Source organism: Lepisma saccharinum, chromosome 2, assembly GCF_977018435.1.
Source record: "Lepisma saccharinum chromosome 2, izLepSacc3.1, whole genome shotgun sequence".
Taxonomy (NCBI): Eukaryota; Metazoa; Arthropoda; class Insecta; order Zygentoma; family Lepismatidae; genus Lepisma; species Lepisma saccharinum.
In genome coordinates this window covers 62,563,130-62,590,134 of record NC_139230.1, presented here as the reverse complement: position 1 = coordinate 62,590,134, position 27,005 = coordinate 62,563,130, and the positions used below count along the sequence as shown (strand labels likewise).

General features: G+C 37.7%; 1 protein-coding gene across 3 annotated transcripts in view; it reads left to right on the top strand.

Moving 5' to 3' along the window:
- LOC145984055 (uncharacterized) overlaps positions 1–26,283 on the top strand; it is an 81,908-nt gene extending 55,625 nt beyond the window's left edge. For 2 of the 3 annotated variants that reach the window (XM_083117422.1, XM_083117421.1), the window contains exons 7-10: positions 4,480–4,582; positions 11,638–11,707; positions 21,141–21,219; positions 23,947–26,283. In XM_083117422.1, the coding sequence (XP_082973548.1) occupies positions 4,480–4,582; positions 11,638–11,707; positions 21,141–21,219; positions 23,947–24,025 (331 nt within the window). In that variant the 3' untranslated portion in view covers positions 24,026–26,283. The remainder of the gene's footprint in view (positions 1–4,479; positions 4,583–11,637; positions 11,708–21,140; positions 21,220–23,946) is intronic. The other variant, XR_014441277.1, reaches the window with a different exon arrangement.
- The last annotated feature ends 722 nt before the right edge of the window (positions 26,284–27,005 follow it).

Sequence of the window (27,005 nt, the reverse complement as noted above, 5' to 3'; positions counted from 1 at the left end):
CTGTGATTGATACATCATTATCAGCAGGAACATAAAAAAAGCTAGCAAAATAGTCACAAAAGAGCTCACATGACACTTCGAAATTTCTATTTGCTCTTCCAAGTTGATTAAATATTCCCTGTACTTTATTTTATGCATTTTTTTAAATGATGGCCTATGTGCGGAAAACGCGACATAATCACACATTAGTTTCTACACCTTCCATTTTTGTGTACTTGCTCCTTAACCTTCATCGCTTGTATGAGTTCCTTGTCAAACCACACCGGGAATTGTCTTGTTTTTTCTCATATTTTAGGAACTGTTTCACCGAACAAGAGTTCATAAAAACTTTCACATATCATTAGCATCGTCACAGAATTGCATCACATCCCATGGTATGTGATTTAATTCGTCCCTGATTTCATTCACATTTGCTTTATGCTAATCATAGGATTGTTTACTAGACAAGTTGACATTCCTGGTGCTACGGAAAATTGAGATACTACACTCTAACACTGTGTGATCTGACAACACTGCTGATTCACCTTTGCCTGATACTTAGAACTAAGTCGGCTGAGCTTGTAAGCAATAGATCTAGAAAGCAATCATTACAGGTTGGTATAAAATTCAGAAAACTCTTGTTGATATTGAATTCCTTCGTGCATATCAGGGTTAACTCACCATGCTCAGCATTTATTTGCCACTTTATTGTAAAGGCAGATACATGAATCTTTGCCACGATCGGCGCAGCACAGCGCAAGAACCAGTGTTGCTAATCTGCTTGATAGAAAAATCGCTACAGTGGGCCGAGGCACAGCTGTTCGTATAACAAGGAAATTAGAGAACTCATCTCTATCTAAACGTTGAATTTTAAAAGCCATATTGTAACCAGGCTGGGATTAATATGTGCTAACAAGTGGCTTTATATGTACATACATATGGACTAAAACTTCGCTAAATATGGAATATAGACTAACACATGCATAAAATTACCTAAAATGATACAAAGAAGACTTAGTCATAGTGATTCATTAATTGTGTGATTTCAAATAAAGTAAACAATGTATTAATTTTTCATTGCATTAATGGACCTGGTGGCATTTTAACTGTTCACTCCCAATAACTGGAACTGCAAGGACATGTGATACACGACTGACTGACACTACCACTGGTTTGTGAACTAATAACTTGCACTGCGAACATGTTAAACCTCAACAGTTGGAGCACGAACACTCCTCCTTAAGCAGTATTATGCCTCTCTCTGATGGGCAACAGTCAGCTGCCTTTGTTGTACATTTACAAACGATGCTGGCTTTCACAACAATAACAAGAATAACAAATACATATTGCCACCAGATGATATTCAGCACGAATATTTCTTTTGTTATGAAATTGGCACCCATCAAAGCAAAGCATGTTTGACAAAGAAAACAATATGCATCATATTAAGCAGCAAAAATAACAATTTCCTTCCTTCGTACAATTACTACAAGAACTGCCGGAGCCGAGAGTGCATCCACATAATTTATTTCTTTTGAGGCATTCTAAAGTGATGAAATATGGACAATAGTACTGGAGACATTATGGAATTTAACGCTTACTAACCAAATACATGCACTTTCACATACACACACACACATGCAATACATGCACACAACGTCCTATTTTCTTTTTTGCCTTATGTGCATTTTCGTCTGACAAATTCAAATGTTGAAAATCATATACTATTAGATTATATTAAAAATATATGCAATACTACTCTAGTTACGTGAATATGTTGCCTACTGAAATATGAAGATAACAGAAAGAACTGCACATTCAAAAAAGCCAGCTTTTCTGAAAACACTGTTTGTCTAGCTATGAATTTCATACTGGTAGTTGTATTTTACACGGAAATGAGTAATGATGTAATCAGTACCATGCTCTGGCCACCTTTACCCCCCCCCCTCCCCGGTGGAAGGAAGTCTTCTATAGAATAAAGCTGGATCACGAAACAATTATCTAATGTTTCTTCTCCCAATATGATCAAATGCTTACTCATTTAGGTATCTCCAGTGACGTGCCCAAGGGAGCGTTGGTTGACACAGTCCTTAAAAAAAGAACATCAAAAACAGGAAAATGTGGCAAAATGAGGACTGACTACCAAAAATAGTATGCGTAACCCCTCTCACTGCCGAAAATCGTTGGCACGCCACTCTTTATCTCGGACACATTTTTAAAAACAACTCACTAGAAGTTTTTATAATTTAAAGCACCTTTAACACAATCAAATTAATCATGAACAAGTCCTTGAATTGAACGCTTAAAAGGAAATGATGTCAGAGACAACGCCATTTTTCTCATTGGATCCAAGGTTGGGTCAAAGAATTTCTATTTAGGAATGGTTCTAATTAATGCGTATTTATATCCTCAGTACATTCTAGAACGTTGCGCAGATAAACGATTTATAAATATTGCCAGTAGTTCAAATCCACTTAATCAAGAACATTCCCTCTCGCGCCTTCCAGAGATTAAAAATTACAACGAATCGCTCTATGTGTGGTGATACCTTTGCTGTGCAGCTTCCAATTGCTGACAAGTCTCTACATAGTGCTAAAGTTTGCTGCGACAATACTGAAAGCTCAAAAAAAGTTTACGTGCAGTATTATCAACAACAGGGTTATTGAACATTCTGTCTTGCCTTGATAAGTATTTCTCCCCTTAAATTATCGTCACATTATTCAGAAAGCAAAAATCCTAATTTTATCTAATGTAAAGAGAAATATTTCCTGAAGGTGTGTGTGGGGGGGGGGGCTCGAGCCCCCTGATTCCTACCTTGGATACGTGCTATTAGCAATAACAGGGTTATAGAACATTCTTCGTCTTGGCTCGATAATTGTATCTCCTTAAATTATCATCACATTATTCGAGAAGACAACAGCCCCCTAAGCACCCTCCTTGGATACGTGCCTGGCTCAGCACACCATGGTTATGGTTATTCCGCGTGTTTTGAAGTTATTTTGAGTCTGTAGTTGAAATTTGTTTCATGAATAATGTTTCATTGTAAAGCGAACATACTCCCTGTAGTCCTCTCCGGCAACGATGATTACATCATGCGCCGGAAGGGAGAGTTTTCATGATCGGCTTGCATCCACCTCTTTAGTCTTTCCACCATGGAGTACATGGATCTTTAGATTTGCCAACTGGATTGCCAAATGCATGGAAGGAATTGTAAAACCCAAGAGCAAATTGTGCTCTGCAAATGGGGGAATTGAGTACGGAGACAGTAATGAACAAAGAATAGCATTGCCGATCAACACTTCATACATGGTATTAATATCCTAGACAGACTTATGCATAGCTGGATATATTTGAGATTAAAAATTACAGATGATAGTTATCAATGAACCATATGAACTGTAATGCAAAGTATGTGTTTGGTAATGTGGCAGCAACTACAAATTCCCTCTGAATTCAAAAGATGTTCATACTTGTGTTCTTTACACAACAAACTTGTAACAAGAATAATGTTAAATATTTTTAAAAGCAGCTAAAGAGAGAGGTTTGGAAGTTAGCAAATGGAAAACTAAATACATGCTTACAGGCCAAAACAAAAGTGTTGGATAATAATCAAAATTTTATTATTGATAATAACTCATTTGAGTTATTGTTATTGCCAAATTCAAATACTAATGAGTATTACTAACACAAGAGGTGATACTAAGAGGAAATAAAAAGCAGACTTAATTCAGGAAATGCATGTTACTTTTCTCTTCATGAACTTTTATCTTGTCATATAATATCTAAAGAATTAAAAAGTTAAAATATACAAAACAGAAATTTTGGCTGTGTTATTATGTGGATGTGAAACTTTGTCCATACATTAAAAGAGGAACATAAACTGAGAGTATTTGAAAATAAAATCCTTAGAAAAATATTTGGAGCTAAAAGGGATGGGGAGACAGGTGAGTGAGTGGATAATGTTACATAATTTAGAACTGCATAATATGTATTCATGTCCAGATATTATTAGAATAATGAAAAATCAAGACTACTTAGATGGCAGGCCATGTGACATGCATGGGAGAGAAAAGAAGAGGTATTTTGAGTGGGTAAATAGACAACTTCTACAAATGTTTGGTGTCCACTTACAAGCCCAGAAAATAAGAAGAAAACCAAGGAAATAATCAAATTAATATTGATTCTAGAAATAGGTCCTTGCCACAGAAATACAATTCTAGTAAGTGAAGTGTAAAAGTACAATATTTCTTCTATTGTGGTTAAAAATTTTAATTATTAATTAAATATCCTACTATTTGGACCAAAAAGAATATGTCACGACTGTTATCAAATACTCTCATCAGTATGCATCCTCTGCTCTTGTTCCCTCTTGGCTTCTATTTCTAATTCTGTAATGGGTCTACTTGTGTTAACAAATTAAATTAGAAATATGAATGTGTTAAAATTTAGATGAACATTATTCTGTATGCTTAAGCTTAATTTCATCTTTTCCTTTTGCAGGGAGAGTGCAGCAAGAGAATTTGCAGGCAGTATTACAAAGATTTTCAATGACCACCTAGAAGAGCAGTTTTTGTGTCCAAGTGAAGTCAACCAGTACAGAGATGTGAGTAACAATTAAAACTGGAATATCATTGGAAATTTGTTCAAAAACTTGCTTAATGCCATGTTTTATACAATGGAACTTTGATTTTACATTTTTTCATGGAACCAAACTGAAAAACTTCAAAATTCAGGAAAATGAAAAATCGAGGAAAATTTATAAAATTTTGCTCTGTTGAGACCATCAAAATTGAATGTATAATGTGGGAAAATGTAAAATCGAGGAACTTAAAATCCGGGTTCCACTGTATATCATAATGCTTTCTTCTTTTCAGAAAAAAACACGAAAAGGTTCAGTCGAAAAGTGGGTTATAATTACACAGCACTCAAAAATGAACAGAACATTACTGATGAGCTAGAACATTTAAAAGCCTGCAATGTGGGCTTCAGACAGTGTGTGGTTTCGTATGCTATCTCGGCACCTAAACAATAAATTTTTGCATGTCAATTCAATGGCATTTTCTTTCACGTAATGATCAAGAATAACAACACTGTAACTGAGCAGACAACTTGCATTTAGTGTTTAACCCATAAGGGTAAAAATTACAGTCGATTGTCTTCAGTAGCTTTCCAATGAACCCTTCTAAATGTTGGGACCTTGAATCGGCTGTCAGTTCATTAGTTCCATGTACAGAGCTGTAGAAACACTGCCTGGGTAAATTTCACACATGTTCATATGTTTCAGTGTTATTTTTTCTAGTTTGTATGTGCGATTCAATTCAAATGTTCAAAATTAATAGAATTACAGTATGTTAATGAAGGTATTACTAATTACATGCTTTAAAACAATTAAAATCAGACTTAAGAAGTAATTTTTCTTCTGGGTATTTTTAGCCAGGGTGCGTCCTTACGTTATGGCAGAAAGTTCTCTTCTTACCATATTTTCTTTGTAATTTTAATTCTAATTTTTTCTCAATTTATATTTGCATAATGAAATAAAAATGTTCAATATCAATTTCATCATATCACATCATATCGTCACCCCCATCTTCGCAAAGTAGCCATAAGTGGCACAAAAAGTTAAAAATAAGCAAAATCAATCAATCAATCAATCAAAGGCTAAGGGAAGATGGATTATCAATTTCAGTGAATCTGTAAAGAAGGCCTAAGAGGCACATAACGCTTTTAGTTGTAGCTATGAGGATTGCAACATCTTGTTTAGTTGAGATTTCTTTGAAAAGTTTAGTCATCAGCAAACATGAATGAGCATATTGACAGGAAGTGAGGAAAGTCTTTGTGGGAGATCATCCATGTATTGGATGAACAAGAGAGGACCCAAGACACTCGCTTGTGTCACCCCAGACATGACAGGAACAAAATCAGAAGAGATGCCTGAAAGAGTGTAGTTATTCCTGTATTAAGGAGAGAAATTTGCCATGTATGTTAAATCTGATTCATAATTTGTGAATGGTGCGTCCCCGATGGCGCAGTGGTAATGTCGTCGCCTTGTAATCAAGGGATCCCGGATTTGATACCCAGTGGAGGCACAAGTGGTTCAGATCCCACTTTAAACTGTAGGTCCAGTGCATAAAGTGGACTTAAAACAACAAATCAATCAATCAATCAATAATTTGTGAATAAGAAGAGTATGATTTATTGTGGTAAATGCTATTGAAATGTCCAAGTATGTTACATCTAGCTGGGAATTTTTGGAAATAGCCTTAGTGACATGTGAAAGGAGAACTGAAAGATTAGTCAAGCAAGAGCTACCTGGAAGAAAACAACCATGTTGGGCAGTACTGATATGCTGAGATGTAAATCTGACTAATCTGTTCTTAATGATTTTCTCACAGATTATAGATGGTCGTTATAGGAGTGAGATTTGTCTGCATGATGTAGCACTATTTTTATCTCCAGATTTGTAAATTGGTACAACGTTGGCTTTCTTGAACATCTGAGGAAACATGCCTTCAGAGAACCACCTATTTAGCAAAAGAGAAAGAGAGGATGAACCTAGGAGTTCTCAGTTATATGGAGGAAAATTGTAGGAATTCCATCTGGGCCTAAAGACCAGTGTATGGGCACATGATTTTCATGGGGACATGTTGTTTATACTTTCTTGAATTTAACAATGTATAGAATTTCTTTGGATTAGTGAGGCACTGTGTTGTTACATTGTTTATATAGTCCCTATACTTTTCCTAAGTAAATGTTTGGAGTGACGTCTGAAGTCATGGAAGGTTTGGTGTGTATGCGCACTGGGCCACTGCTTCCACAAATTCCAGGCTTCCTTTTTGTTTTTTAACACCAGGAAAAGTTCATTGTCAATCCACCAGATATTTTGTCAGTTTTGGTTTCCTGGTCAGCATGAAGTCCTCAATCATGGTGTGCAGTACGCCAACGAACAGTCATCCTAGGGTACATTCCACCACAGGCAACAAGGCTGGTTTTGTGGCTGAGACTTTCTCTTCCCCAAGGGGGGGGGGGGGGGGGGACAGGTATACAAGGACATCTAGTGAGTCATGGTCTGTGTTATTTCTGGATCTGGCAGTGTTGCCAGAATGTAGTCTAAGTTACTATCACTGCATTTTTTTACATGTTGAACTGTTTCAAACCAAGATCATTTACAAAATTGTCCATGAACCATTTGTCAGCTGGGCAGAAGTGGGAGTGTTCCAGTCGATGGATAGGTTGAAGTCATTAAATCACCACACATTAATTCTACTAAGACTGAGTCCCTGCAGGTTTCTAGAATATGCAATGGAAATGAAGAGTTTTTGCAGGTGATAATATGAACCAATTTAAATTTTCCTGCTGTTTGATGATTATTTCAACAAGACAATTTCACAAGCATGGTTTAGATCCTTGCAAATTTTGCTTTTCCACTTTATATTTACACACACCATCACTCCCCCTTCCCTTCGCACAGGACGATCATTTCTAAAAATATTGAAGTGATTTGCCAAAGGCAATTCATTGTCTGGAACAGTGTCATTCAGCCAGGTATCTGTAAACACCAACCAACTATAGTTCAGCAGCTGTGTCATGAGTAATACAGTAGGTGAGTTTATTTTTTGTGCTTTGATCATTTTGGTAATAGACTAATAGGGAGGTAACTTTCTGTTGGAGAAGCCCGGGATTCAGATGAACATCACCACACAGGAGCACGAGGCACAGGAAGTGACGGTAGCTGGCAAGGATTGGTGACTTATCTTGAGGGTGCGGGTCCTATTGTACCGGCAGCAGAGACATGACTGCGGAGAGCTCAGAAACAATTTGAGTAGCTGGAATGTAGTAACTTCTATAACCAAGTACCCAGTTGGTGATCACAGGATCCCTAGCCCACAATGATGAGCCAGAGTGTAACTTCTCAGTTTCATGACATTGAAAGACACAAATGGCACAAAACATTACAAGAACACAGGCTAAACTTGAGGAGCAAGGAAACATGCTCCATCCACCATCTTGACTCGACAATCAATTGTTGATGCTCTGTCAGTTCCTAAAAAAATATTTTTGTGCAATGTGGAATTGAGCTGGGGTGGTCTGACTACCCCACATCCCCAAAATGTGCCTTCATGGCATGGTGCTGTATGGAATGTTTATTCGTGGCAGAGTCTATGTGTAGATTGTTTTCCTTAGATTCATTTTTACGGCAAGTCTTTTTATAGTTAGTTTTTTTTTTGCATTATTTACGATGAAACAAATTTGCAGTTGCATCTATATATAGATAATTTATTTTTGGTTGCACTTCCCTTCAACTTCGCAGGTGAACTCATAATAATATAATTTATTTGATAAAAAAATATATTTAATATGTATTTACTCCATATTTACTAAATTTCTGTTGTAAAGAAATTTGTTTTTCACCACATAATTTTGATGCAGTCTGCATATCTCATGGGTAGTGATCTGAAAAATCATGCTTAAAATCACAAGAACCATGATTGAAAATGGACAAGAGTCTGTGAAATTTTGATTAAAATGGTATAAGTAAGAAATGAATATGCAGTCATTTTACCCAAATAATGTGAAAAATTGAAACGCAACATCACTACCATCACTCCCGAATGAACTATACCCTTCAAAACACCAAGCCCTGGTCAACCATGGGTGTCCCTCCACTCTGGTCACCAGACAAATATCCCAAGCTACCTCCAACCATCTCACCTCAACAAAATCAGGCACACACAAACCTCCCTCCTCCCCATTCTCCACAGTGATCCTGAAACCAGAAACATCTTTCCCAACAAGCCCAGAGTTTTTTCAAATTACCTCCCTTCCCTCTCACCCCAATCCTCCAAAACATCCTGATCCACAACACCCCTTCACCACACAACTAGTATCCCCCTGCCCACAAATTCAATTGTCCTAGGTGCAAAACCTGCCCCATTCTCATCACCTCTCACACCCTCCAGATTCACACTGCAACTGATTGAATGAGAGAAAGCCAAGAAATGACGGGAATTTACAAGTAATTTTTTTTGTGTCATAGCCGTGAACCAACTTTGCACTCCCTGCATTACCTTGTAATTAGCAAACTTCTGATTCTGCAAATGTTCTTTCAAAAGGTCGAAAGAAGTGAAAGTCTGATGGTGGGTGCAAGGTCCAGATTGTATTATGAATGTTCCAACACCTCGCACATAGTGTATCCCCTGTATATAGGGGTCAGAGAGATTGTCATGAGGCAACAATACTCTTTTTGAAAGAAGTCCCCGCCAGTTTGATTGCATCACATAAACTTCTTCACTAGCACCAATCCCAGTTTGACTCTTTTTCCCTGGAAGTTCACCAATATACAGGGGGGTCCAAACAAATGTACTCACTGTTTGATAGTCCATATCTTCGGACAAAATTGACTTTGGGTACAATTTTTGGCACTGAGAGAGAGTTATGTTAGATGTTCAAAATGACCACCAGCAACTTGTAAACAACTCCGATGGTGCCGAACTGCAGACCGTACTACGGCCGTCAGTGTATCTGGCATAATGGCAGCACATGATGCTACTATTTTTTCACGTAGCTCGTTGAGTGTAGTTGTTTTTTTGTCGATACACATCATCCTTGAGGGTCCCCCACAGGTAGAAGTCCAGTGGTGTCAAATCAGGGGACCAAGGTGGGTACTCAATAGCACCGCGTCGACCTATCCACCGTCCGGGGAGAGTGTCATCCAGGTACGACCTGACATCGCGATGGTAGTGAGGCGGGGCTCCATCTTGCTGCAGGTAAAACATTTCATCGCCAAATAGGGTTCGGATGGCAGGCAAAATCCTTGACTGAAGCATTTCGAGATACACCTCACCGGTTACGGTACCCTCAAAGAAGAAGGGACCAATCAAACCACGCGATGACAGACCACACCACACGTTAAGCCCCTTAAGATTCACCGCCTTTTCCACATAAACGTGCGGATTGACGGGCGACCAGTAGACACAATTGTGGCGGTTCACAGTACCGTTAAGTTTGAATTGCGCCTCGTCAGACCACACAACTGTCCCTGCAAATTCCCCATCCTCGCGAACCATGTGCTCAAACCATTCGCACTACGATCCGGATCGTCCTCGTTGATCATGTGTAGCAGTCTTGGAATGTACACTTTCCACTGTGCACCCTTCAGAATGCATCTTACGCTAGACCGGCTCACCCCACTTTCGCGCGCTCCCTAGTTCACTGATTTTTGCGGTGATCGGGTGAAATGTTACAACACAGGACTTCTAGCTGTTCATGGTCGACCGGATCTTGCCTTGTGCACATCATGAACAGTTCCGTCAGATTCGGACGTATCACGAATACGGGCTATTGTTCCTCGTGTTGGAGGCCATGTTCCAAACTCATTCTGCCACTACTGTTGAACCTCTTGAATGTTCTCGTACTTCCAGAACCATTTCAATACAGTCTTGCGTTCCACAAATAATAACCGTACTGCAGCCATTGTTGCTACTCCGACTGTCTTCCGCTGTACTGGCATGATCGCTCCAACACTCGCGCATGCGCGGCGAAAATTGCCAACGCCACCTACCCGCGACAAATTAAACCGTTACGCTGCACACCCACATGAGATTAGTATGTGTAAGTCTGTTTGTTTCAAAATTATTGCATTACAAACAGTGAGTACATTTTTTTGGACCCCTCGGTAGTGCCATTGACATCCCAAAAGATGGGCAGCATGACTTTCCCAACATAGGCCTGTGTCTTGAATTTTTTTTTGTGGGTGTAGATGGCAGGTGCTTCCACTGCATTGATTCTCTATTACTCTCTCCTATGCACTTCCCTATATCTGAGGTCATCGTTGACAATGTTGCATGCAGAGCCACAGCTCTCATTAAATTATATGGCAGTTTCATTAATAGAGACTTTCTTGCAGTAACAGATTCACCACTCAACCTGCTTTTTCACTGACACTTCAGTTTTTAAATATCTCCATCAATTCATGCACTCTCCCCTAACTCAAACAGCTGTCTCCACAATGAACCTTCATTATTCACAAGAAACAGACATTTCCAAGCCATGAGTGTGGCAAGCTGCCAAGCTTTTAAACGTGAAGCCATGTAAGGTCACTGTAGTCCAGAGTTGCTACCATGGGATCATGACAGTCGAAGTGAATTTCTGCACTTGCATGTTGCAGAATGTTACTGATAGAGTAATTGATCCATATTTCATTTTCTTTTTCCCGGATGAAGCATGGTTCCATTTACATGGCCATGTTTCATCACAGAATAACAGATTTTGGAACACAGTTAAACCCAATGTTGTGTATGAAGCTCCACTGCATGATGAGAAAATTTGAGTGTGGTGTGCACTGATGCATGTTAGTGAAAATTTCCTAAAATAAATGCCAGAAATGTGTGGAAACAGGAGGACAACATGACCAACATCTCTTGTAGCAAGGTATGTGCTCATTTTAATTGGAACTGTCCATGTAATTGTACGAGCTTATTTCATTACATAGCTAGCAATTCCAGTTTCGCAGACATTGCATCCACTTTGCCAGCAGATGCGATATTGTTGCATGGTATGCTATCCGCTGCTCAGCGGCCAAGCTGACCATGAGACTTACTGTACTAATTAGTGGTAGTTCACATTCTGTTTTGAACTTGAACCATTTGTTTTCTGTTACAGATTATGAAGAGTTTTCAATGCACTGTGCCCAGTAAGATTTATGGAGCTATGCATCTCTTGCGTATATTTGGTAAGTAGCACCTTTATTCTTTTATTTGTTAATGTTTCATTTGGCTACTTCTACTCATTGCAGAAGTAAATCTCAATTATTCCATTTTTAGTACTCTTTAATTATATTTTTTTAAATTCACTTGCTCATAAGAAGGATAGTGGCCACGGTGGCTCAGTCGGTAATGCGTCTGACTACCATGCTAAAGGTCCCGGGTTCGATCCCCAGCCGGTTCAAATACGGGAACTTTTCTAACGTTGGCAGCGGCCCCAGCGTCCACCCAGCGTCAAATAACATGGGTACCCGGGGGAAACCCTGGGGGGTAAAGGCGGTCAGGGGCATGGTGCTGATCACATCACCCCCAATCACAACCGGATCAAGAAAGTGTGGGGTGTTACCCCCACACCCCCTATACGCCTTCATGGCGTGGTGCTAAGCACAGGGGAACACTTTACCTTTACCTCATAAGAAGGATGTGTTTTTTAAAAGAGTTTTAGTATGTATACAGAAGGTTGTTCGCTTTATATCCGACCATTTTTGACAGGTACTCACCTTAAGAGATACCACGCCACCACCACCAAGCATGTTCTATTGGACCCCCAGCATTGTGGACTATCGCCCGGCATTGCAGTTTCCATTGCAGCAAGCTCCGGCGCAGGACAGGCATGGGAATTCTGTCCCACTTCTCCCTGCAAGCTTTCCATAGACCATCCAGGGTGCGTGGGCAGCAATGTTGAAGACGTTGTTTCAACAGTCCAAACGTGCAAAAATCCATTGGACTGGCATCTGGTTTTTTCACAGGAATATCTTCAAATGGAATGACACAAATTCCTCGGCCATTTCCTGATAAAAACGTAGTGATGTTCTGGCGGTATGACTCGAAGCCTTGTCCATATGGATCATCACCTGGTTCGCATCCATTCCATACAATTGTGGAATGTCTCTCCGATAGACAGGTGTCAGAATGGAGTCTTGGAAGTATCTGGCATTCACCTTCACGTTTTTGTCCACCTTGCGTATCATCAACTTACCCTCATATCCGAATCTCGTAACAACCATAAAGCCACGAGGGAAACTTTCCTTGCACTGACGAACGAATTTGCTGCACCCCTTGCCGTTAATGTCACGGTATGTAATCACCTGAATGTGACCACCAGCAGTGAGATGGATATATGATTCATCCATTGTGACAACTTTCTTCCATTTGGAACCCGCCTGGTACTTTTCATACAGTTTCCTGCAGTTCGTCTTACGTTTGGCAATTTGACACTGTAGAAGGTGGTGTACATGGGCCTTCCACACACACTTCAACCTGAGGTGCTTGCGAATTGTTTTGTTCACAGTTAACGGTGTGAGGTGAAATCTGTGGGCCATATCACGTTGAGTCGGGGAATTTTCTTTTCACGCCAATCGACGTGCCAATCGTAGTGCGATCCCCCTTCGCACTAAGGGTGACACTTTGCTTGCAGCCCTACTCCTGGTGGTTTCATGGGTGAATGTTTCGCAATTAGAGCCTATTGTGTGTAATGGGCCACAATAGCTTCCGCAGTAGTCACTCCAAGTGTTATCCCATTCTCCCGACACTGTTTCACAATGCGTATATATCAAAACTTAGCATGGAAAAGTGCCAATACGTAACCCTCCCAATACCGGTTGATTTTCGGTGCCATTTGATAACATTCACTACCAACACTCACGCACCTACAAGGTCAGACACATCACTGCTCCCGCCAGCAGACCCATAGTTCCAGCATGATATGCCAGGTGGCAGTACCGAATCGAAAATGGTCTGATATAATGCGAACAACCTCTGTATATTAAAATCAGGATAATTTTATATCCTGTACATCTAAAAGCACCTTCAGAAGATCATGCACCAATTAAAAGAAGGAATAGGGAAATATCTGGATCCAGCTTTAAGATTGTACAGGGACACTTCTACATTCTAACAATTCCAATTCAATTAAAGTCTTTGGGATTGTGAAAACTCAGAATTGTCCATGACTGTACCTAGACACAGGGCTCGGGAGGGGGGGGGGGGATGTCAAACTGACATTGTTCCATTTACTCATTGGCCCTAATTTCATTTCCTTAATTTTGATGAACCATGGAAAGGCCCACGTAGAGTTAAGTGTAAGTGAACAATGACTTCATCAGGCTGGTTATTTATACAATTGGCTTTATTAACTGCAAACAATATTTTACATAATCTGTGGCTTTTCCATTCACTCACGTTATATCATCTGTTCCCTGTTGTTTAGACTTACTATAGTTGAAATAAAAGTTACTAGGTTCAACTGCAAATGTGACAACACTGATTTTATTGTGTGAACCTCTGTATAATATATCAAGTGTAAGAACGTAATCATGTATTCATGTACTACATCCCCTTCCTGTCCATATAACAAACTCTCATTATCGTGGTAACCACTGAATGTAATGTTGTTACTCTTTCTTATTCTGAATCTACCATTTTTCTCCCACTCTTAAAAATAATAAGACAGACAAATCTGAACATGCTGTAGTCTAATTTAATTACATTGATGTACACTTGAAGTACTCTTGTGTTGAGTAGATCTTCTATGTCCCATGGTTGTAGCAGTATGGTTGTTGGGCTAAATTGAAGTACTCTTCGTTCCTTCTGCTTGGAAGGTGGTGATCGTTAGACATGCCATCTTCTTTGGAAGAGTTCTCCCATCTGCAACACATCCATTGAATGTGCACGATTTGTGATGTGCCATCCAACATCTGAACTTCGTAGAGCAGTGGAACCTATTTTGCATAGTACCACTCCTGGTGAAATTGCTGGTCTCAAATATTTGAAAGATTGTATTCAGACTAAATCATCCTCTCTGTAATATTTTTTTGTTGCCTTCCTGGCTTCTGTTCCTTCATAAATGGAGCTTTATCATTTCCTAAAATGTCCCCATAACTCTTCTCTGCTGTCCACCAAGTTCTAGGAGTAAATGCTAATACCGAAGCTGGTATTACATGACAACAGCAACAACTCCAAAATCTTTGTCAAACTGTAATGGTGATAATGGAGGACATTGCTGTAATATCTTGTAGAGGTCATCTTTGACTGTGTGGATGTATCATCTTTTTGTAATTCCATTACTTGGACTGTGGTAGGGAGGTATAGAAAAATACTGTGTACCATATTGTTGGCAGAAAATCTAAAACTTTAGGGTATTAGTGGCAGGTCCATTGTCTAAAGTCAGTGTGTTAGGTAACTCAGAAAGAAGGAGAGAGAGAGAGAATTACTGAACAAGTTTGCAGGATCTATCTAATAGTTTCTGAAGAATCAGCAAATGGCTGAAAGTATCTACAACAATAAGAATTTATGTCCTGCTGAAGAGAAATGATCTGAGTGGAGTCTTTCTTCTGCAGTAGATACACCTTTCCATCTATTGTTTGGCCCTTTCAGAATTTTAGGTTTGCAGGACTGACACACATCACATTTCTGCATGGTGGTAAATAATAATCTTTTTTTACATTTTTGGCCATCCAAATTGTTGTGTATGCATCTCCATCATTACATTTATATTACATTTACACCAGGGTGATGTTTATGAAAGTGCTGTAATATGACATTTCTGAGAGAACACTGGATCACTACTTTGCCCACCCACATTGCATAATTATTCATAGGAAAGAAAGTGCCTTCTTTCAAATTAAAATACCAAACCATCCTGAGTCAATCCTAAAGAGAGTTGAGGCCATCCATTTTGAATAAATGAAATTGCGTTCTTGAGTAGTGGATCTTTACACGTATGCTTGGCAATATTCCCTGCTGAGATTGGTTCTCTCCTTCTACTTGGCAACATTGAACAGCATCATCAGTTAGTTGAGTAGTTTCTTTAAGGGGAAGAGTGACAATTTCCCCAAGGTTCTTCTGAATGAGGCAGCTGGGGAGCACTGTTGCCAATTTAGCTCTTTTGGAGCCAGATCTGGCTCTTTCTTGCGCTTGTTTGGCTGTGAACTGTGGCACCTGCCTCCCTGCCCCCTCCGGCCCACATACACCAACTTTTGCCTCATCCCCTGTTATCTCCCCAGTTACTTTTATATAGTGTCGTGGCTGAGGTGAAGATGACAATATTGTTTTGTTATCCAGGAATACTTTATTTTCGATTTCATTTGACCATCAATACATCAGTGGATTATTGAGATGGGTGATGCCACCAGATCTAAATGGCGAAAGCTAAGAATAAATTGTCATCACTTTAAAGTTAACTGTAATAGCTCCCCCCCCACCCTTTTGACACCTAAAATTACCCTAGGAGGCACTTTGTCCAGCTTTCGTAAATCTAGGTCCTTGAAAGTCAGTTTTATCTCCATTTAAAACCCTAGATATCTAGTGTGTCCTGTGCCAAATGTTAAAGCTAACCATTTGTCTGCTGGACTACTGATTTCTTCAGAATTAAAACTCAACCTAAATTTTGCAAAAACTATTTTATTTACTAAAAAATATAGTATTTACTTCCAAAATACATGAATAGCATGGCAGGAATGCAAAATTACATTTTTATAAGTCTTTTGTGTGCACTCAAAACAACAATTTGACTTTTGTTCACTACACACAGCTTTGGAGCAACGGTAGCAGAAAAATCTGCTCATCCTCCTGTTGCTTGAGGGTCAGAATGCACACATTTTCCTTCCTTCTTGTTGTTGAGCATCTGCATTAGTTTATTGCATTTCCACATTGAGGATGATAGCAAAAACAGGCTTACATGCGTTGTCTGCCAGACGACGCATTAGCTTCCTAGTGTTAAATTGAAATTTAGCTCTTTTATGTGCATCAGGTTTGGCAACACTGCCAAGATGAATGTAGGAGGCAAGGAGAAATGCATTGGAGTATTATTTTATTCGTTCTCTCATGATATGGTAATCTGACCCTTGTTGACTAGTATCATATGGTTGTGCGGAGAGCTGGTAGATCATCGCGGCACTGCAACGGCGCTGATCGGAGTGAATATAAGCAGCGAGCTCGAGCCGAGGTAGTTAGTTGGTGAATTGACAGCGACCAGAGGAGAACCTGAGAGAATCTCCTCTCCCCAAAACCTTCCTGGGTCTGATGCCGGCCTTTGGCCAAGACACTTTGTCGGACCTTTCCCTGAGGTCTGATCCTGGCTCCCCAGCCAAGAACTGTCAGACACTTCCTTACTCCAGAGGTCTGATCCCGGCCCTGGCCGAGATGCTTTGTCAGATCTATCCCCTGAGGTCTGATCCTGGCTCCCCAGCCATGCTGCTCCATCGGACCTGTCCTACATTTCCTTACATGGAGAGAAAGATTTATTTATAAAAGGAAAGAAAATTAAATGAATGGTTGGTCTCTCTCTCTTTCCAGGTTCGATGTCTGTCCTCGTTCCTTTCCGGGACAGAGTTGTATTGTCGAACTGCTCCTTTATCACCCGTTGTTTTTTTTAATTATTATATATTAATATAGTAAGGGTGTGTTCTTATTTGTTTCACCAGCGCACAAAGATTTAAGGAAGTATACGTTCAGTCAGAAGTCAACTAAGGTGTAATTAAATTCAAGCTCCTAGTGTGTGGGTAGATGCTAATAATACTGTTCAGAGTAACGTGTTAAACAAATGAATTGTAAACTAGTGGCATCTGTTGCCTGCCCCCCCTTTTTTCTTTAATTTAACTTCAGAATGTTGAAATTTGTTTGTAGTATTACTGTTTGGAAACGTACAGAATGTGAACTTCACGCCATCTTTTGGGTAATGAGTAAATTAAGGACAGTATTGTTAAATGGATAATTTGTAAGGTAATGTATTATTTAGTCACACTATGCTTTGTAATAGTTTCTGTCTTTTTAATCTTGTGCCGTACCTTAATCATTAAATCATTGTACAGTGTAACCTTGATAACTCGAACCTCAACAACTCAAATGAAACCTTGATAAGACAAATTTTTGTTCAGTTTATTGGATGCCGTTGGAGCTCAATAACTCGAAGATAGACTATGGAAAACCTATTGAGAGTCAAAGTTAAATTCTAATCACCTCTATAACTCGAAGTTTGAGTCCCGCGGACCTCAATAAGTCAAAGTGTAGTAAACTTTAGACCTCTGTAACTTGAAGTCTGCGATTTTGTCCCTCAATAACTCGAACCTTGGTAAGTCGAAATCCTTGATACCTCTAATTTTTTCCCCCCTCAAGTTCGAATTATCAAGGTTCCACTGTATAATCAATTTATATAGTTCTGTTTATAATTTCTGAGCCTTACCATTTGTATTTGGTGCCCTACACCCAGCAAGCCCTGAGTGTATAAGTGTGTTATATTTCCAGCATGGGTAAACTTGTCCACACGCCTCCCGATGGTGTCTTGTAGGGTGTAGCACTTTCCCAGATTTCACATTTTCGCCACATTATATGTTGAATCTTGATGGTCCAACATAGCAAAATGTTATAAAATTTTCTTCGATTGTATGTTTTCCCACATTTTAAGTTTTTACAACTTGTTTCCCTGAAAAACGTGACATCGAGGTTCCAGTGTACAGAACAACTTAGTACTCACTTTTCTGCAAAACCGTTTTTGGCTCTCTTCATTTTGGTGGCCACTGCCATGATCCTCATTGGAACTTGCTGTACTTTTGCTTGGTGTGCTTCTACAAACAGAAGTCCCTAAAAATGCCTGTGCACAAATAAAGCAAATTAGCCACTTAGGTTTCAGAGGATGATTAGTCGTTTGGTGTTGCAGTCGTGGATTTAACATCCCTTAATGAACTTCATGTAAATATCGTCATTCTTGCAAGTACCCAAAAGTGTCAGAAAAGCAATACAAAATCAGAAAGATGTAGTAAACACAAAGATGTAACATGTTAGGTTGATTTGATGTGCACTTGATATTCATGTTGTAGCATCTTTTTGTTACTGCAACACTTGCTGCTCATGCACAGTTCATGTAGAGTGGGGAAAACTAGTCTAAATGCACTAGTGTGTTGTGGGAAAACAATGTTGTTTAGTGTTTCCTGTGCATATGCTACCTTAGCTTTGGTAGACATTTGGTATAATTTACAGACATCATATCAAATCAATTTTTGTAATTCTTCATGGGAAACACCATGTGAAAACTGATGAACATTCTCTTGGGTGTGGAAATTGTTATAAAGGCGCCTTTGTATTGCTACAAAATAAAGAAGAAACAATGGGAAAACATTGCACAACAAACTTCTAGTATTTAGTGGAACCACCATTGTTCTTAATAACCTCAAAAATTCTGTTCGACATGAACTGGATGAAGGTGAGATTGCTGCCCACTCTGACCGAATCACATTTTTCAACTCGGCCACAGCCTCAAACTGCCGTCTATTGGAATACACATATGGTAGGGCTACCATACGTCCTGGTTTTCACGGACATTTCCTCTTTTTGGACCCTGAAATTTTTGTCCGGGCAGGTTTTTACTTTCTGTTAAAATGTCCGGGTTTTTACTTTTATCCAATCATCATAGGTCTGAGATCACAAAGTTACAACTTTTCAAATCATTAAACGTCGGATGTTGGCAGTACTGGGTGATGCACTAAGCATTAGTCGTTTGTTGTTACAGTTTCAAGTTCCGGTCGATGTGATTTCTGCGTCATTCGTTTGTTCGAGTTTCGAAGTGGAAGTTAGAGTTTGCGAACACGGTGTAAGCTACTAATAATATGCCTAAAAGAAAGTACAAGTTTACTAATGAGTTACAAGAAAAGTATTCATGTTTTAGACATGGCAGAGGCAATTTTGAAGGCGAGTGTATGGTTTGTAAACTTAGTACATCTGTGTCTGTGGCAAACAAAGGAGGGCTAGACTTGCAAGCACATGTGGAGTGCGAAAAGCACAAAAGAGCTGTCAGAGGTGAAGCTTCATCTACAAAACTGACTCAGTTTTTCACGAAACCTGGTAGTGAACATGAAGATGAAAGTAAGTGCTGCAGAAGGTTCTTTCACGTTTCATACATCACGACAGTTATAAAGTGATGGACTGCACATCAAGCTTGATAAATCATTATTTCCTGATGTAATGTTTTCGTGTTTGTGAATAAATTGATGATGTGTGTCACTTTCGAAGAAAATGACCTCTTTTTAAGCATTTCAAAATATGGTAGCCCTAACATATGTTCAACGCAGAACTGTTATTCCTTTCTCCAGAGACCACTGTCTTGACTTGTCAGACACATGAATGGCAGTGTTATCTTGTTTAAAACTTAGATTCATCACCAAATATTTCATACATCCGAAACAACTCAGCCTCAAACATGTCCAAGTAGGCATCCGAATTCATCATGGTGTGCAATCATGCTATGTTTGACGTACCTTTAGTGCAATATGCTGCCCGGATCATAAAACTTGCCCCACAAATTTATTCTCATCCAAACTCAGTCTTCTTTACACAGATCATGCCAATAACACTGAAAGCCATCTGGCACATCCAAATTAAACTTCTTTTCATCGCTGAAAATCACTTGATTTCATTCTGAGTTCCCAGACATGTGTGTTGCAGCAAATGCTATTCTAGCCTTCTTATGGGCATTGCCTACACATGGTTTCCTCAGTCCTTTCTGAAATGCAAGGTTATGGTCTCTTGCCAGAATTTGTTGCACTCACCTGGCTGTGACCAGTAACTGGATATCAGGTACGATTTGAGAGGAAAACCTGTTATTGAATTTTGCTTTACCCAAAATCAATCATTTTGTAGACTCTGGTGGCTTTCTTGTCTGACCATGTTTTCAGTTTTGTTCATACTATGCACCCATTTTGACAAAATTGTCAATAACAAAATTCAAACGCCCTAATTTCTTAGTGATTAAATCATTGGAGATTCCTATCTCCTTGTAAGCTGTGATTTGACGATTGGAGAGTCCCATCTTCTTATAAGCAGTAATTCTTGCTCTCTCGTCACCTGACAGACTCTTTCCATAAGGCATGTTGAACTAGCTACTATCTGATATTCGCACACACTTTTCTTCCACTACCAACGTCTAATACAGCACACAAAGCACAGCGGTGCTGCCTTTTTTAGCAGTTTCCACCCCAAGAATGTTTTGTTGGTTCTCATGCAGTGCTGCCACCTATACACTGACACAATTAGTATGATATGTTATTCCTAAGAATTGCACACAATACACGTTACCAGTACGGTAGAAACATTCATATGAATGAATAACCTTGTTTTCTTTTTCAAAAAATTGAAGTGCCTTTATACTAATTTCCACTACTGTACTTTGCTCCATAATAGTCGCACACCATGTATATTGACTTTCCAGACATTCAAAATTTATCCTCTAAAAATGACTGCTAAACAGGGGCTTTCAACTTCTTATGCTTTGTCTGAAGTGTTTTGTAAAATATTTGTAATTTACATTTGCTCTCAGTACGTGTAGTGGCTTTTATATTTTTTCCTAATTTTTATTAGGATCATGAAGAATTCACAATTCTGTTAAATGTAATATACTAATTTTAATTGCAGGGGAAATGGATGACCTATTGCGCATGGTTCCTGTTGGCAAGACCGGCACATTTTCTGCACAAGTAAAGGAGTTTTTCAGGTAAGAAATTTGTAACAGTTTTGTAGCATGATTAACTTTATTTGTTTATTTAAATAATACATGCCTTTTGTAGCTGTGATATATTTTTCTATTAAACCCTTAATGCATGAGGTTGTTACACACACAACTGGTAGAAGAAAATATCAAAGAGAGAGAGAGAGAGACATAGATAGATAGATCGATAGATAGATAGAGATCGATCGATCGATAGATAGAGATCGATCACAGTTGTTGGTTGTTTTCATATAGTTGCAGATAACATCACTTCCACTATGACCAACAATGTGTGCCTTTATGTTTTACTTCTCTTATTAGATATTATCATAATATGTTTGGTCCATTGCTAAGATGTGCAGCACTTATTTTATGCAGATAAAAATATTACTTCTGGCTACAAAAAACACATGTTTATCTCTTTTTCAAAGTGGAGTCTTTATAAGCTGCTGTTTTAATGGGGCTTTAGATGCTGGCTGGGCTACTCATAAATACCATAAAAATCACCCATCAACCTGGAACTTAAGCTCATCTAGTTAAGGCTAGTACACTCCGCAGCAAAAAAGAATCTCCCCCTAGTGATAAAATCTAATATTTTCTTTCAAGCAGTATGTTTTATTTTTTTGTAATTATTTTGACAATTGTACACACTGTACATAATTTTAACATTTTCTGATATTTTACTTATTCTAACAATGAAGGTAATAATGAAGAAATCAACAAAGAAAGTGGTTAGTTGATTAAATTGTCAAGCTTTATTGCCTTCTGCTATTGTTTAGTTACCTTTGTTTAGTTTCCTTCAGAATACCAACTTACTTTCTATTGTTTCAAGTACTTTTATGGCAGTTTGGGGCATCCATCTTTACTTATTCTAAAATATATATTTGGCACCTTTTAACAATGGATTTTCACACTTCATCCAAATTTATTCTCCTTCTGAATCTAAACTTTCTGCATTATTTGAAGTATGTTGAAACCAGTTTGGGAGCATCCATCTTTACTTGTTCTCCAACAATGAATCTTACTCCTCCATTTTTGGCACCTTATAACAATGGATTTTCACACTTGATCCATATTATTGAACTTCCTAATCTCAACATTCTGCACTGTTTCATCCATGTTTACGGCAGTTTAGAGGCATCCAACTTTACTTATTCTCCACCAATGAGGCTTGGTAGACTATTGTTGGCACCTTTTAACAATGGATTTTCAACAAGTAAAGATGGATGCTCCCAAACTTTGAAAGGTTTGTCATAATGAGGCATGTTTTTGTAACATGTGTATGTCACAGGGTTGCTTGGGTTTTCTTTCAGTTGTATATAACAAATTTTTAATACATCCTTCAATTGTCGAATTATTACTGGGTTGCCATGACTTACTCCCCAACCCTCGTATATATATGAAGGTACGACATACCCAAATTACAAAACAATATATCCATTACATAGGAACAGGCTCGACCAGGATACAAACCTACGATCTCTGGCATACTGTGCCATTGCTCTACCACTGAGCTACCAAGCCAGTCTGGCCTCACCTGATTGTTTGCTGTCTTTGTTTTACCTGTGTGGAATCATCTCTGCCAGTGCTACCACAACAGGATGTGTTGCCTTTGAAACACTGTAGACTTCGACGTTGCCTGGTTTTTTGCTGAAAATTCCTACGTAATACACCACCTATGTGTGCCTAATCTTCAAGAATATATCCATTGTTACTATATTAACAAGCACCATTTGAAGAAGTCTGTCATTTCCCTTATGTTACTGTGGGAGAAATTGGAGTAAGATAAAGGGCTCTTAACTTCTCAATGACTGCATGTTTTTGAAAAATTTAAATTCTAAATGTAAGGATGAGTAAAAAGCAACATTTTAAGTAACATCCAACAGTTAAGGGTCCTGTAGGGAAGCAGGGGCAAAGGCAAAATTCAAAATTTTTCATAATTACAAAAGAATTCCAAATGCTATAATTTCCAGGTTTTTTTTTTCTTCCAAAATTGTGGCACAGACATTACATATCCTCATTCCATCCAGCTTCCTTAGGGCTGATGCTAGAAGCAAAATTCCGAAAATTCTTCCGTAAGCTGGCAATACAGCCGCTTTATACAATGTTGTTATTTTTTTAGGAATGTACACTGCTACATACTACATTTTTCATTCACTTTTGTCTATTGTGGGGTACACAGGTGCATGCTGAATGTGAATTTTTGTGTTGTGTGTGTTAAATGTTGATTTTCTTCTTCCTCTAAATTTCATTATTTGTAGGTAAAATGTATTGATTTCATCTCTTTATAACAATTCATTCTTGGTATGTTTTTTGTATTTTGCGGCAAGTTTGAAAAATGTGCAGAAAGTGTTCATCCATAGAGGCTAATATGCAGGACAGCCTTCCTTCCACCCACTAAAGGTCCATCCCCTGAAAAATGCATATAAGCAAGGTTTTACTGTAATAATATTCCATTGTGTAAATCATGTATAATCATCTACTTCATAATGATTACTTCTCATCCACATTCTTATTCTCACTCATTGGACGATTTCAAGAGGATGGAATGCTTCACTCCTCTTGAAATAGGCTAATCTGAACTGAACCTACAGCTTGAAGTAGAATCCAAACCAATTAAGTGTACAATTGCACATGTACAAGTATGCTATGATTTAGTGATTTTTTATAAAGTACTGTGTTATTGTTCAAATGTATATATTTCAAACTGAGGAAATGTAACTTTCTACCTAGGTTCCTCGAGCAAGGTTTTTCAAGGTTCTTCCAAATTGAAAACTACATTGATACACCATCAGCTTATAAGAAGAATTAGAAGTGATGATAAATGTGGAAACTGTGATTGATCTTGGTGCTGTAAGCATGTTAATTGCATTTGTAAGTGTTTAAAATACTTTATATAAAAGTTGAAAATATGTCATACTTTATAACCAGATTTATAGATATCTGAAGCCATATTTATAATACATTATTTTATTATTTCTTGTTTTTATAAATTAAGATTTTTGTATCTTTAGATGTTTTGTGTTGAAACACAAAAGGAGCATATAAAGATACATAAAGTGAACATAACATTCTACTTAGGTTCCTCTTGCCATTTTTCAAGGTGCTTTGGAATAAACAATTACGATGATCCACCATCAGCTGGTGAGAATAATAGGGAACTGTTTTGAATGAATATGGAAATTATGTGATTGATCTCGGAGTTTTAAGTATGTTATGTGTTTTTGTATTATGAGCCTTTATACTTTCAAAGTGTGAAAGAAAGAGAGATTTTAAATATTTGTAGCCATATAGGATTTGATACATGTTTGTTCCTATATATAAAGATACATAAAGTGAACATGATTTTGTACTTAGGTTCCTCTAGTGCTATTTTACAAGGTGGTTCTGAATGTGGAAAATATGATTTATTTCAGTGCTTTAAGTAAAGCCAAAGCACAAAGCCACGTGCACATATCTGTAAAAACTTTAGTTTTAATACATTTTTTTATTATTTCTATTTTTTGTATCAATTTTGGAATTCTCAGATGTTTTGTGTTTCACAAAATAAGCATAGGTACATAAAAAAGCACAATTTTCTACTTTGGTTTCTCTTGCCATATTTCAAGGTGCTTCTGAATAAACAATTACAATGATCCACATCAGCTTGTGAGAATAGAGGGAACTGTTTTCAATTAATATGGAAACTATGTGATTGATCTCAAGAGTTTTAAGTATGTTATGTGTGTTTGAGCCTTTATACTTTCAAAATGTGATAACTAAAGAAAAAAAAATATTTTAAATATTTGTAGCCATATATTTTATACGTTTGTTCCTATATATAAAGACACATAAAGTGAACATAATTTTCTAGGTAAGTTCCTGTAGTACCATTTTCAAGGTGGTACTGAATGCGGAATTACATTCATCCAATGTTAGGTAAGAAATAAGTGATTTTCAGGAATGCGAAAATTTTGGTTCATTTCAGTGCTTTAAGTAAAGCCACGTATTCTCACGAAAAGTTAAAAATGTGGGATACTCTACAAAGAGGATTTTAGTTTTAATATATTTTTTATTATTTCTTATTGTTTTTATAAACTTTTGAATGTTCAGTAGGTATATGTTCCACAAAATAAGCATATATATAAAGGTGTTTTAAGTATGTTATGTGTGTTTGTAAGCATTGTTCCTAAATATAAGACACATAAAGTGAACATAATTTTCTATGTAGGTAGTACCATTTTTCAAGGCAGTTCTGAATTCAGAATTACATTCATCCATCATCAGTTAAGAAATAGAAATGATTTTCAAGAATGTGAAAATTGTTTCATTTCAGTGCTTTATGTAAAGCACAAAGTCATGTGCATTTGTGAGTAAAGACTAGTCTCACCAAAAGTTAAAAATGTGAGATACTTTACTTACATTTTAATACATTTTTTATTATTTCTTATTGTTTTATAAATTTTTGAGTGCTCAGATATTTCGTGCTGCACAAAATAAGTAAGGGAAATAAAACATACACAATTTTCTACCTACATTCCGCCAGCACCATTTTTTAAGGTGCTACTGAATAAACAATTACAATGATCCACCATCAGTCGGTGAGATTAAAAGGGAACTGCTTTAAATGAATGTGGAAATATTTGATTGATCTCAAGAGTTTTAAGTATGTTGTGTATGTTTGTAAGCATTTTGTGCCTTTACGCTCACCTAAAGTTCAAAATGTGTGATATTCAGAAAAGAAGAAAATATTTGTAGGTTTTTTTTTTTTAAATGCATGTTTGTTCCTATATTGTATAGGTTTTTGATTGTTCAAATGTTTTGTGTTAAAGCACAAAATTAGCATATAATGATACATAAAGCATGTATAATTTTCTACTTGGGTTAGTTTAGTGCCATTCTTCAAGGTGGTTCCGAATATTCAGATAAGAAAGAGAAGTGATTGTAATGAGCATGGAAATTATGTGATTGATCTCAGTATTTTGTGTGTGTTTATGTTTAATGCCATTACACACAGAAAAAGATCAAACTGATATTTTCAGTATTTGTAACAACATTTTAATACATTTTATTACTTTATATATATATATATATAGACACAAGGTATAAAATACAAAATGTCACACTTTGTGTTGTAAGAGAAGAATAAAGTGTTCTTTGATATTTCATTTTGAAATCTTTATTTTTCCATGATGAGTGTTTCAATCAGCATATTCAATATTCATGGTAGTTGGGTGAATAGCTCAAGACTCCTCCGACCAAAAGCCCGACCCTGTGGCCGAGTGGTTAGCACATCGCACTGCGATGCCAAGGGTCCCGGGTTCGAATCCCGGTCGGGTATGGTTGTTTGTGAATGTCCATTTTCATCCATTTCATCACTCATCCCCATCTTCGCAAATTAGCCAAGAGGCACAAAACGCGAAGTAAAATAAACTAAATCAATCAATCCTCCGACCAAAGGCTCTGCATTCACGCATGTCCCTTGTAAGTGTTACTTAATTTTATCTGATCATTTTTCCTCATCACAATTAGCCTCAAGAGGTAAAATATTGAACTAATACATAAATTTCATTTTCCATTATAATAATTATTATTGTAACTGATGAAATGCAGGAAAAAAATTGTGCTAAATTGAAAATTATATTTTGAGAAAAATAAAAATATACCTTTGAGTTTGGGAGAAAATAACACAAACTCAAAATGTAAGATTTTTCAAACAGTCATCCAAAAACAAGTTTTCAAGTTACTCACACACTGAAAACTGTTTTTCGTAGGGCTAAGCCGATACTATTTTGATCCGATACCCATACTGA